We start from the raw sequence: 13,606 nt of genomic DNA, 5'->3' as shown, positions 1-13,606 counted from the left end.
TGCAAAGTATGTATTTTTGTTGATATTATATTTTGTCTTTTACATCAGCACATACTGAGATATATTTATAGCCAAAATGGTGAAATGTACACAAAATGTTGTGGCTCTCAAGGTGGTTTGATTTTTGTTGAAAGGACAAAATGGCTATTCTTAATATTGGGGTTGCGACTCCTGAACTACAACATTCCAGCTATGTAGTGTAGCATTTTAAACCGGGCACTAAGTATTATGTAGCAGAACTTTTGCATTTTCCATTATATTGTCATAGTTGGTTAAATCTTTAAGAAAATAAGTCAATATTTTGAGATGCAAGGTCTAAGTTATGAGATGTTAAGATACTAAGTTCTGAGAGTGTCATTGTTTTGAGATACTCAGTCAAATTCTTGTAATAATAAGTTATTGTTTAGGGAGCCTTATTCAAAATTTGTGAACATAAGTACTTATTTCATGAGATTCAACATTTCAAATGAATAAGTAATTATTTAGAGATACTTAGTAAAAAATTTGTCATAATGATGTCATAAATAGAGAAGGCAGCAAACCAGGTGATGTATTTCTGCTGTGCCTGTCAGAAATGAGCTCTCATATTTAAGTGAACTGAGACTGTTCATAGTTTTTGGAGACATACTGACCCTCTTTCTTGTCACACCCCCCTTCCCCATCCAATCACAGCAGTGCATGGTGGAGTTCGGCTTCCCATCCTTTCCCAACCAGGCAGTTGCCATGCGACCCCTGACAACCGTTGCTGGGATACCATTCATGTACTCCTGGTCCCCACTGCAGCAGAACTTCATGGTACTGCGACACACACACACACACACAGCCTTGTTTTTCCGCCACTGAATTGTGCGTTTGAGCGAGAGAGAGAGAGAAAGAGAGAGAGAGAGATTTGTGGTTGGTCATTTGTGAAAATAGGTCACCTTGCATCAATACACACATGCACTCATTCTGTTCATGTCCTTCTTTTAATCTTCTCTCAGGTAAAGAAGAACATGGGCCCTCAGAAAGAACACCCACACTCACATAGACTAACACCATCACGCACCCGCACAGCACTGCAGTCAGAGTCCACACGTTGATTTAGTTCATTTCCAGTCCAAATGGCCAAGTGCAAGTTATATATTTTATAAGAAAGGAACTCAAAGGAAAATAAATGAAAAAACAGGGGTTTGTAAGAGTTAGAAAATCTGACTCCTTATGACTGTGCAAGTCCTGGTAGACACCAAAACTGTCCCTATCAGATAAACAGCACTTACAGCTTTCATCTCTGAGACAGAGGAGAAAATCAAGCTGCTTCAGATCTGAAAACATCCACAAGTGTTTCTGTTCATCCTTCCACTGTGAGAAGACAACCCAGCGATATGGGTCGGAAAGGATGTGTAGCTGTTCAAGAAGCTCTTGCTGAGAAAAGGAGACATATCAAACAAAGAAGCTGGATGGACTGATCACCCCAGAGTCCAGATCCCAATATCATTTAATGTGTGTGGGATTATTTGGATCGTAGGAATCCGAAAAAGCAACCAACTTTTAAGACTGAACTTTGAAGGTGTGAAAAATATCCATGCAGATTTCTTTGACAAACTGAAAGTGAAAAGAGCAGAAGCTGTAATGAAGGTAAAGAGGGGACACAGTAAATACAGATAAAGTTATATTGCATTTGTTTATTGAGGGTTTTGTGTCATTTTCTGTATAATTTTTTTCTGAATAATAAATAACTTGTACTTAATGGCCTATTGGACTGGTTAGAGAACCAGTCTTGTGACTGTAAGGTCGCCAGTTCAATCCCCTGAGACCCTAACTGCTCCCCAGGTGCCGTGGATAGGGCTGCACGCCACTCTGGGCAAGTGTGCTCACTGCCCCCAGTCAGTGTGCATTCACTAGTGTGTATGTGGGTGTTTCATGGCATGAATGAACTAAACTGTGGAGGTGAAATTCCCCTGTTGTGGGACTATAATAGAGAAAATAAGTACTGCACAAAAATGCAGTTGTCAAAACCGGACAGTCCAGTTCTGAGTTTCATTGTCCGCTTGGTGGTCACATTCTAAATGTGTTCCAAAACAGAGAGCAGTTCTAGTCTTGTCATTGTGCTGCTCTCTCTCTATCCCGTACACACTTACAGGGTGTTCCACCATATCATTAGTACTGTAGTGGATTGAGACACTCATAGCAGGCATACAGTTAAAGCTAGACTTTGTTATGGAGGGAAGAAAGTCTTACAGGGCCAGACATGATCTTTTAGCAAGAAAATCTGGGGACAGCCCTGAGAAATTTTGGATGTAACATGGGTGCGAACGTAGACTTATTAGTGTGGGAACAAACTGAGTGTGAAATTTCTTAACAAACCCAATGTTTTCATGCAGGCAGAGCTGAGAGTAGTGGGTGATGGTGGCTTCAGTAGACTTCTATGGAATGAGCTTCCACAAACAAATTGATAGACTATCCATTGGGACAAATTCGGGTGGGTCATAAGCGGATGACCCCCTCCACTTTATGAAATGATGTGAGATCATTTGTGTGGGAGAGCAGGGTGATTGTCCAAAAAAGTACATTTTTTATGTTATGGATAATATAAAGCATTCATACATGTAATTTTTGTTAATAATGTTGTCTAAGGTTTTCATACTGATGTACAGCTGAATTATTTTTGCAATTTTTAGTGCACAATTTCCATTCAATTGGGTTTAGAAAAAAAAACAAAAAATATGTACTATAACATTTGCACAGGATTTTCTTTATATTGAATTTTAAGCAATCAGTAAGGTTCAGACATGTCCGGATAAAAGTAAGCAAGCAAGTAGTTTATTTATATAGCACTTTTTACAACAGGTGTTGTCACAGCAGCTTTACAGAACAATCAGTTTTACAGAAAGAAAAAGAAAAGAAAATTCCAGGTCCAAGCCCCCATGAGTAAGCCAGTGGTGACAGTGGCAAGGAAAAACTCCCTAAAAGAGGAAGAAACCTTGAGAGGAGCCAAGACTCAGAGTAATTAGAGCGGCTTTATTAACACAAGGCAAAGTCGTAGTCCAAGTACATGCGTGGGTCAAAACCAGAAGATGATAGATGATCACAAATGTGATCATCTCACCAGGCAAACGAATCTAAAGGGCAGTCCAAAAGACAAGGTCAGAACAACAGGCAAAAGGGCAAGGCAGAAGCAGAGTCGAGAAAACAACATCAGGGTCAAATCAAAACAGAGTAAGGCAATCCAAGAAACACTCAGTAAGTTTGCAGGGGAAACAATACTTCACAAATAACCTCGCATAAACCCGGGCTTATATACTAAACTAAACCAGTCATATGACAAAACCACACAGGTGAAACCATTCATGTGATCATGTGATCCCGTCTTGACTCCTGGGTAATGGAGTCCATGATGGTGCTACAGGGAAGTCCCTTGTCACGTGTTCTCCCACGGTGTTGTGGGGAATGTAGTCCGCAACACTAAAAGAGTCCGTCTGAGACGTGACATGAATATTATTTAATATATATGACATTTTATATAGCTTTTTTACCCAATATCTCAAATTCAGCAAATAAACGTAAATTCTTTTCTAACAAAACATGAAATTCATCAGAGGCACTTAAACTGTTTAATACAACTATATAAAGGATTAAATATCATGAGAAAAATTGTTGTAACTTTTCTTGGTATGGGCGGCATAATTCTTCCTGTGGGGTAGTGGAGCAGTTGAGGGGCATTAGGTCATCATCATAAGTGAAGTGCTCCAATTAAATAGAGCTCATTTTAATGTTAAGTACTTTTTAACGAAGAAATATTGAATCAGTATAAGAAAAGAAACTAGCTGCTAGCGCTGTGTTGGCTATAGCCTCATGATGTTGCCCCCCCACCCCCCAACTTGTCAGACCGAATTTGCACCAGTGCATCAGACGCAGCTTGTGTTTAATAAACAAACAGTGCAGAGTGCAGTGATACAGAGTAAATATTTCACACCTTTAATGGCTAAAATACTGAACTGCAGGTTGTGTTACGAGCAGTACAGACGCATTATTAACCATTTCAGTGCCCTGTTATGAAATTTAAAGGAAAGCTGTGTTTCAACTCAAAGCAGCGCCTCTGTATCACACTGAACACCCACTTACACACAGTGATAAATACACACACACATACAAACACATTCATGCCAAACACCCACACTCACACAAGAACTGTCACCCACCCACAGACCTATCAGTTCAATACAGCCTTTTTCATGCTCTCTCCCTCTTTCTCTCCCACGCTTCCTTGCTCCCTCCTTTTTCTTCACCCCCCCTTAACTATCTGGTTCTCCCTCTCCTTCTTTTCTCTTTTTCGGTCTCTCTATCTCTCTCTCTCTCCTTCTTGTTGTCACTTTTTCTTATTCTCTTTCTCCCTGTCTTCTTTCTCTAACATCTCCTTCTTTCTCTCTTTCTCTCTCTATCTCTCTTCTTTCTTTCCTCTCCCCTCCGTTCCTCTCTTGCACTGTCTCAATCTCTCTCCCCTTCCTCTGTCTCAATCACTCTCTCTCTCTCTCTCTCTCTCTCTCTCTCCATCTCTCTCTCTCCATCTCTCTCTCTCTCTCTCTCTCTCTCTCTCTCTCTCTCAGGTGGAGGATGAGACCTTTCTCCATAATATCCCGTATATGGGTGATGAGGTACTGGAGCAGGATGAAGCTTTTCTAGAGGAGCTCATTGATAACTATGATGGGGTTCATGGAGACAGAGGTGAGGCTCTCATACAGAAACACAGCTAACAGCCAAAACCTTCTTGCTTCTTATACCCTTACCAGCCCACCCCTTCTTAATCTTCTCACAAGCCTGAGGTGAGCCAAAACCACACCAACATGCAAGTCCTTGAAAGGAATAGTTTAGCAGAAATTCTAATTTATATACACTGTATGGACAAAAGTATTATTAAGTTTGGGTGTTTCAGCCACACCCATTGCTCATAGCTTTTCAGTCTCAATAGACAAACACTGGCAGTAGAATGGGTCATGCTGATGAACTCAGTGACTTTAAACATGGCACTGTCATCGGATGCCACCTCTGCCACAGGTCAGTTTGTGAATTATCTGTTCCACTAAATCTGCCCCGGTCAACTGTAAGCACTCTTATTGTGAAATGGAAGCGTCAAGGAGCATCAACAGCTCGGTGGTAGACGACGTATACTTACAGGGTGGACCTCCAAGTGTTGAAGTGCACAGAGACTATCCTCCTAATCTTGAGTGGTGTAAAGTGCCACCACTGGAATCTGGAGCAGCGGAAACACATTCTGTGTAGTGATGAATCACACTTCTATATCCGGCAGCGTGATGGACGAGTCTCCTGAATCTCCTGAATTCTGAATGGCAGGAGAACATTACCTGCCTGACTGCATTGTGCCAGCTGTAAAGTTTGGTGGAGGAGGGATAATGTTATGGGGTTGATTTTCAGGGGTTGGCCAAGGCTCCTTAGTTCCAGTGAAGGGAAATCTTATAGCTGCAAAGGGGGACCAACTCCATTTTAATGCATATTGCTTTAGAATAAAATGTCATAAAAGTTCCTGTAAGTGTAACGTGTTGGTATCCCAATACTTCTGTCCATATACTATAGTCTCTCCCCTCTTACCTTACATGTGTAATTGTGTGATTGTGCAGAAGTACATTTTGATGAATCTGACAGTTGTGAGTGCATTGAGTGTTCAAAGATAACTCGGCCTAAACTCAGTGACAACTACAGTTTTCTTCATATCAAATCATATATACCCACATTACAGCATAGCATTTAAAGAAATTAAAAACACTTGTTAACTTGTTTGCACACCTAGCCAAGACAGAACTCCATAAATTCATAAATTGTAAATCATGCTTTTCCATATCAATATTTTCCATCACCAATATTAAAAATAAAAGATAGATGAAAAGATGAACTCCTCTTGTCTCTCACTGTGCTCTAAATGGTACTGTGGATGTGTTGGGGACAGAGGGAGGCTTCATAAATGACGAGATCTTTAAGGAACTGGTGGAGGCCCTGAGCCAGTACTCAGACCAGGATGAGGAGGAGGACAGCACGGAGGAGGAGGAGGAGCGAGTGACAAGAAGGAGTGCAGGAGAGAACGCTGAGGACAACAAGTCACTGTCCTTTAAGAGGAAGCGCAGAAGAGTACCTGAGGGTAAGGCTGGACCAGACACACACAGCAGTCTAGTGTCCACTTTGACAGTGTCCAGAATGAGTGAAAAATGTGCGGTATTGAATTTACTTGGTTCAAATGTGTACAATCTGCGGGAATAAAGTAAGTTACGTCAACACGTTTTTATCTTTTACTGTATTTTTTGCATTAATTTTGTTTATGTAATATATTGTATTACTATGGAGATGATTTGAATGATATACAATGCATCACTTTTTTCAGTGTGTATAAACTTGAGAATATGAACTGTTCAGGCAGTGCTCTATTTCAGGGCAGTATTTCACTACATTGTAGTTAGTTTACATTGTAAAAAAATTTACATTGTAAAAAAAATCTGCATAAAATTGTAGTTCATTACTGGTAACTAGCTGCATTACCCCTGCTTTGGACTGGCGACCTGTCTAGGGTGTATCCTGCCTTCCACTCAGTGACTGCTGGGATAGGCTCCAGCTCCCCCAACAACCCGGAAGGATAAGCGGCTTAGAAAGTGTGTGTGTGTGTGTGTGTGTGTGTGTGTGTGTGTGTGTGTGTGTGTGTGTGTAGCTGCATTACTTTCACATTCATTTTCGGTGTTTTCTGATGTAGAAAAATAAAAATCAACAAAGTGCATGCAGACACATGGTTTTCTCTGGATAACGACAATATATGAAGATTATGTTCATTCATTAAAAAAAAACAGTTGCCAATAAAATAAACATATTTTCAGTCTAGAAGCCCAACAACCCCCTGGTTCTTGCTCTTTTTCTTCTGCATGCTTCTTGATTTTTAACAGGATTTGATGTGACTGATGTGTCTGATTTTCTGTTCTGCTAGGAGGTGAATTGCCTGCCACTAAGAAGTTCCCTCATGATAAGATCTTCACTGCCATTGCCTCCATGTTCCCTTACAAAGGCACAACGGAGGAGCTGAAGGAGAAGTGAGGCCCATTTTTCACCCAGCCTCTGCTAAATCAGCACTTAGACCTGTGATAGCTGTGATAGGGTCTCACTCTGTCCAGTTCAGTTCAGCCAGACCGTTTGATGTGCTATGGATTTATCCAGCAGCACCTGCAGTTCAAAACTGACAATGTACAACAATTTGTGTAATGTTTATCATAAATGTTTTATCTAATGAAGACTTTGTATGTGGGTCCACAATTCAGTGCCTCCCTCTCATAAATACAATGTATCTGTTAGTTTTATGGTGGTTATTCAATAATTAGTATTAAAGGCACCATAGATCTGTTGGTTTTTGTGACATCACAGGTTTGTTTATACATTCATTAGACCATATGGACTGGGGAATTAATGGTACATTTGGAAACTTTAACATTGTTTATATTGAACAGGAAAGCCTTTATATATAAGTGCAGAAAACATGTTTTTCCATGGGCCCTTTAAGATTAAGAACAAAATTATAAGTTTAAGTTTAAAGGATTCATTTTGCTGTTCTCTTCTTTTTCACTTTCTCTTTCAACCTTTCAACCCCCCCCCCCCCCCCCCCCCTCTCTCTCAGGTATAAGGATCTGTTAGAGCCTCCTAGTTCAGTGAAGCTTCCTCCACTCTGTACACCCAACATGGACGGCCCCTTTGCCAAATCTGTTCAGAGAGAGCAGAGCCTGCACTCCTTCCACACTCTCTTCTGCCGCCGCTGCTTCAAATACGACTGTTTCCTTCACCGTAAGAGCCTTTTTTATTTCTCTCTCTCTCTCTCTTTCTAATAAATTACAGTACATTGTAGTTTTATAACAGTTTTCAGTAACCGAGTATCATTTTCATTGGTTGAGAATGCACATAAATAGATAATAATAATAATTAGATCTTATTTACATTTAATAATCAGATATCATTTACGATAAATAATCATTGAATCACATTCTTTTGTGTAGTTAGTTGTGACGAATCACAGTTGTCTTCTCTGCTCACATGTGATCCTTAAGAAGGTTTTTCTTCATTTATACAGCGGTGCACTTCATTATAGCTATGTATAATCATCAGAAAGGACTGAACATCACATGATTTCCACAGAGTGACCACAGTTTCCTGTTTTCATTAGAGCCACAATTGCTGCATGTTCCAGTATAAGTGCATATATTTTATACATCTTCCTATCTACAGTGAGTGGTTCAGTAGTGGTGATTGAAGCCTCTTGCTCTCGTTCATACAGCTTGTTACAGTGGAGGCTCTCTCGGAGAACTGGAGCTTTACGCTTTGTTGATTATTTTGTTAGTTTGATGCTCATTGATTTATCCATCTGTCCAGTGTAGTCAGCGGAAGGTGCTGAAGGCATTGCTTTAACAACACTTAAAAAATGCATAAAAGCTGTATTTAAATGAGAGAGCTACACTCACAGATTCTATCACAGCAACATATAGTGCACTGCAGCTAGGCTTCAGCCTGCACTGATACAGATGATTTGAAGGGTCAGACACAGAAAATTAGTTCACTGCTTAAAGATTTTATACATTAACAAATGATTAATGTGCTAACTTTGATAGCCCTAATAAAAATACTTTTTACAATTATAATACATTTTAGTTAAAAGTATTGAACTGGAGCAAAAAGACTTGATGCACAGGAGGCTGATACAGTACGTCACAAGGAGGTGAAGGAAACAAACAGGTCAAATGGGCACATGAACAAGTGACAACAATAATCAGATGAACTGGAGCGTGGATGGTCCGTCATACTTACCAGCATCTCTGTGTATTCCAGCATGGTTAACTCTATTTCTTTCAGTGTAAATTTGTCTAAAGTAGTATATGTTTGTGTGTGTGTGTGTGTGTGTGTGTGTGTGTGTGTGTGTGTGTGTGTGTGCACGTGTGCGCAGCATTCCACGCCACTCCTAACGTGTATAAAAGGAAGAGTAAGGAGATCCGAATGCAGACAGAGCCATGTGGATTAGACTGCTTTCTGCTGCAGGTACAACAAACAGCTGACATAAGCTCATCATATTGATACAGGCATTTGAAAAATTTTGGGCACCCTCTCTTTCTCGCATGACTTGTTCATTTTCTAGGTGAAATAAGTACAGATCCTCTACAGAGACCACACTTCTGCACAGTTTAATCCACAATTACTGTTTATTTGCTGAATTTAACATATTGGGAAAAAATTTTAAATATGGCATGTGCAAAAGTTATGGTATATTTTACTTGTTTTAATTGGTGGAGTTTGCACTTGCACTTTCATTATTTGGTAGGCTTCAACACAAATGTAAGATTTAGTTTCCTGCTCTCCTGCTTTCTCTCTCTCTCTCTCTCTCTCTCTCTCTCTGTAGAAAGGAGCTAAAGAGTTTGCAGATCAGTACATGCTGAGGTCCCAGAGATCTCGTCGGCGACGGCGTCATCCCCGCCCCTCCAGCTCCACTGGCCCCTCCCCTTCAGGTTCAGCTGAGGAGGGAAAAGATGGAGACAGTGACCATGAGACCACCAGTTCCTCAGGTACACACGCGCATACACACACAAACGAAGTCACAGGTGCACACTGACTTTTCCACTTTGAACATCCCTGGTCAAATTACATGTTCATTAACATGTTGGAAAAAAATAGCATTTTAAGTGAGCCATAACTTTTGCACCGGCAACATTTTATGTTTTATTTTTCCAACCTGTTAAACTGAGCAAATAAACTGTAATTGTGCACTAAAATGTGCAGAAGTGTGTTCTCTGTAGAGGATGTGGTAACTCATTTTTACCTAGAAAATCAACAAAAAAGTAATTTAACCAGGGGTGCCCAAACTTTTGCATACGACTGCTTACCAGTAAGGCCACACAGTGCATTATTTGAGAAAGGTCTGGCGTATTGTGATAAATAATGATTAAATTATTGTGCTTTTTTTCTGGGTGTACTGAAATACAGATTCCTTTTTTGGTGTAAACAGGGTTAAGCTCTCCTTTGAAGGGGAATTTTTCCAAACATATGCTTAATTAAATGGTTAATATGTCAACAAAATGTGTTGGTGTGAATTGCCTTGTTCTAAAGAAACTCAGAGTCAGAATTGTCTGAGACATTGTTTACAGTACTTTTGGTATGACGTTTTGGTCTAAAACATATTTTGATCCATTTATTTTATTATATTTAGGATAGTAAGTGAAATGGCTATATTTCCATTGTAGGCATCAAGACCCTTGGTTCCCATCTAGTGAATTATGCATAAATTTTATAAAATTGTTGGAATTCCCCTTTAAGCAAAAAGCAAAAAGTACAAAATAACAACAGCTCCACTTGCTGTTGTCCAAACTTAAAACCATTTCGGCACAGTCCTTGTGGTTCAAGCCCAGTGCTAGGAAGCCAACATCATGTTCCCACTAATCCTATTGTGTCATTTTAATAGAAACACCTGTGTTTACTTACATTCATTGGCCATTTTACACCTAATATAGGTGCGCTTTGTAAGTTTACTGCAGCTCATCTGTTATTTGCACAGTTTATTAGTCTCTTTCTACCCCATCTGTCAATGAAAGTGGCCACAATAGGACCACTGTTGACCAGTTATTATTTGAGTGGTGGTCCATTCTTAGAGTAGCAGTGACACTTGACATGCATACCAGAGGCTTAGCAACTGTTAAGAAGCAAATGTGGAACCAGGCAACAGTATCATTAGAATGCATGAGCTAGTTTATGATCGTTCAGAGTGAATAAAACAGCGTGGTATGGACCACATTTTCCTGAAGTGAGAATGAAAATTGGATGGCAAATGTGTTTTTTCCTTCTTACAGCAAAGTAATTAGCTGTTATGGACGAACAGCAGATGCCAGATGAATCTCTTGAAAGCATCAGCAATTCGCACTGTATTTGTAACGTTGCATCAGAAACCAGATGCTCACGGATTAAAAGGTCAAAAGGTGTTTTAATAGGGCTAGGCAGATGCGTGGTCAAAAAGCAGGCGTGGGTCGGTGATCATGTCACCAAGCAGACAAAGCCAAAGAGGGGCAAGGCAAAAACAGAGTCGAAAAACACGCACAGGACCCAAAACACTGATCAGTAAACACAGGCAGCAGTACAAAAGGGAAAAGGCAAAGTCAAAATTGAAACAATGGTCAAAAACGAATAGGAAACAAAACAAAACTCAGAAAAATGCTCAGTATGTTCGTAAAGAAGCAATACTTCGCAAAGATCAAAACTAAAGCCTGGGCTTATAAACTGTTCTATCTGAGTCATATGACGAAAAACACAGGTGCAAACAGTTAGAACTCAGCAGAACATGATCTTTGGTAGGAGCGTCTGAGTCTTATGACGTGGATCGTCTTGTGACATGGATCGATGTGTGACAGTATTATTAGACCTTCATGAGTTTTTAATGTGAATATATTGTTAACTAGTATCGTCTAAAGAGGCGGCCTTGAGTCAGAGGATTTCTAGGTAGATGATAAAAATTACATGGTGGAAAAACACAGAAGCTGATGACAAATGGTATTTTTAATTGATGAGATTAAAATGTGTCAAATCGTTGCTCGTAAATTAAATGTATTATATGAACACAATAACTGCCAAAACAAGTACACTTAAAGAAAGCAATTGAGTAGATGTAAAAAATGAACGGTTGAAGTATTACTTTTTAATTAGTGGGGGTGCATAATATTTGAATGCATGTGATGTATTACATTCACGTGTAGCCAGTCACATCCTGGATGTTTTGTAGAAAATTGATTACATTGCCACTCCTGTTTGAAATATATATATATATATATATATATCAAATGATCAAATGTGATTTTCACAAATGTGATGCAGGACATATTTTATAGTTTATGTTTATATGTTGTGTTAATACTTCTTAAAATCCCTTTTAATGCTGAATACTGAATACTGCCTTGCTGGACAGGCCCTACTGGACAGCTTTTGTGTCTTGAGAGTCTTCAGTTGGCATCCACAGCTTAGGACCATGACAGTCCTGATGCTTGGAGAAAACAAGCACAATAAGGGAATCACCTGTCGTTTACCTGAACATGCATTTTCTCTAAACAGCAACTAATTCTTTTTTTAAATGAGTATATGTGCCCATTGAGTAAGTTTACATGCACTTTTTAGTCTAGTAACTGTAGAGAATCAGATTTTGTCAGTAATCTGATCAGCATGTTTACATGCACTTGAGTAATCAGATAATAGGAAAACTCTCAGTCTACATGAGTCAGACAGTAATCAGATTTCTGCTTTGCAATCAGCCAGTAAACTCACAGATGAAGATCTGAAGTGGCCTAAATGTAATGTAAAATTTATACTTCATGTCGTGGCTTTTTTAAAAAGTTTGCACCACTTTACCTGAAAAAATGGATGTACATCTTGAAGATGAATATTTAAATCTTTAATTTCGTCAAGTATATAGTTAATTTCAAAGTCACTCTAAAAGGGGTTTGTTGCCGTTCAGTGTTAAACTCTGCTTATTTCCGGTACCGCCGTCTGTTTTTGCACATGCGCAGACTGAGAAATCTGAAAGGAATCAGTGTAAGAGTTCACATGCATTGAGAAATCTGATTACTGAGCTAAAATCCAGCTCTCAGATTTCTTAGTCAGATTTCTAGACCTTACTCTCATCTAATAAATCAGAGTATACTGTTTACATGACCATTTGAATAATCAGATAACTGCAGACATCTGATTATGATTGGATCACTGAATGCATGTAAATGCACTGACTGTAATGCTTGCATTTGCACTGGAGCTGGCTAACCAATTCTAATTTTATCACGAAACAATTAGAATAAATAATTTTCTGAGAGGCTGTCTTTTAAAGCATGGAAACAGCAGCTCTGTTGCAGTGAGAGCAACCAGAGAACAGAGATGAAGCAGCACTTCCCATCAAAAATAGTTCAGCTCTCAGAAATAGCTTTACTGCTCTGGAGGTGTCTCCAGAGCTCCATCATCCCTGCAGCCCTGCAGTTTATAGTGCACTGAAGGATCAGGACTGAAAAAAAAAAAAGATTTTCAATAAATAAGTCAGTGCTAAAAATAACAATTTTGAGTTGAAAAGCAGGTCTGGAAATAAAGAATTTTAAGAAAATAAATGCTGAAAATGCAGATTTTTCCTGAGTGAATCAGACGCACCAGTGCTACTGGAGTTTTTAAACTCCTCAGTGTCACTGCTGGGCTGAAAATAGTGCACTCACCATCAGTGTCCTTTGGGCATTGTCCTGTGACCACTCATGAAGGACTAGACAATGATCAACACACACTGCGCAGCAACAGTTGAGCTACTGTCTCTGACTTTACATCTACAAGCGGATGAGACGCAGCAGTGCTGATGGAGTTTTTAAACACCGTGTGCACTCACTGTCCGCTCTATTAGACACTCCTACCTTGTCAGTCCACCTTGTAGATGTAAAGTCAGAGACGAAAGCTCATCTGCTGCTGCACAGTTTGTGTTGGTCATCTTCCAGTCCTTCATCAGTGGTCACAGGACACTGCCCACAATACACTGTTAGCTGGATAGATTTGGTTCTCAGTCCAGCAGTGACAGAATGATCCACCACTCAAATACCTG

The 13,606-nt window shown here is 39.6% G+C and overlaps 1 protein-coding gene across 3 annotated transcripts in view; it reads left to right on the top strand.

Annotated features, from left to right (window-relative positions):
• The window catches only part of ezh1 (enhancer of zeste 1 polycomb repressive complex 2 subunit), a 38,558-nt gene that overhangs the window by 12,794 nt on the left and 12,158 nt on the right, over window positions 1-13,606 (top strand). For 2 of the 3 annotated variants that reach the window (XM_017697508.2, XM_017697510.2), the window contains exons 4-10: window positions 673-795; window positions 4,584-4,701; window positions 5,939-6,127; window positions 6,959-7,061; window positions 7,640-7,803; window positions 8,954-9,045; window positions 9,404-9,566. In XM_017697508.2, the coding sequence (XP_017552997.1) occupies window positions 673-795; window positions 4,584-4,701; window positions 5,939-6,127; window positions 6,959-7,061; window positions 7,640-7,803; window positions 8,954-9,045; window positions 9,404-9,566 (952 nt within the window). The remainder of the gene's footprint in view (window positions 1-672; window positions 796-4,583; window positions 4,702-5,938; window positions 6,128-6,958; window positions 7,062-7,639; window positions 7,804-8,953; window positions 9,046-9,403; window positions 9,567-13,606) is intronic. The other variant, XM_017697509.2, reaches the window with a different exon arrangement.

The sequence above is a fragment of the Pygocentrus nattereri genome, chromosome 14, assembly GCF_015220715.1.
Source record: "Pygocentrus nattereri isolate fPygNat1 chromosome 14, fPygNat1.pri, whole genome shotgun sequence".
In the NCBI taxonomy this organism is placed as follows: domain Eukaryota; kingdom Metazoa; phylum Chordata; class Actinopteri; order Characiformes; family Serrasalmidae; genus Pygocentrus; species Pygocentrus nattereri.
Note: the sequence above shows the minus strand (reverse complement) of the source record. Positions and strands in the feature narration are given on the sequence as shown.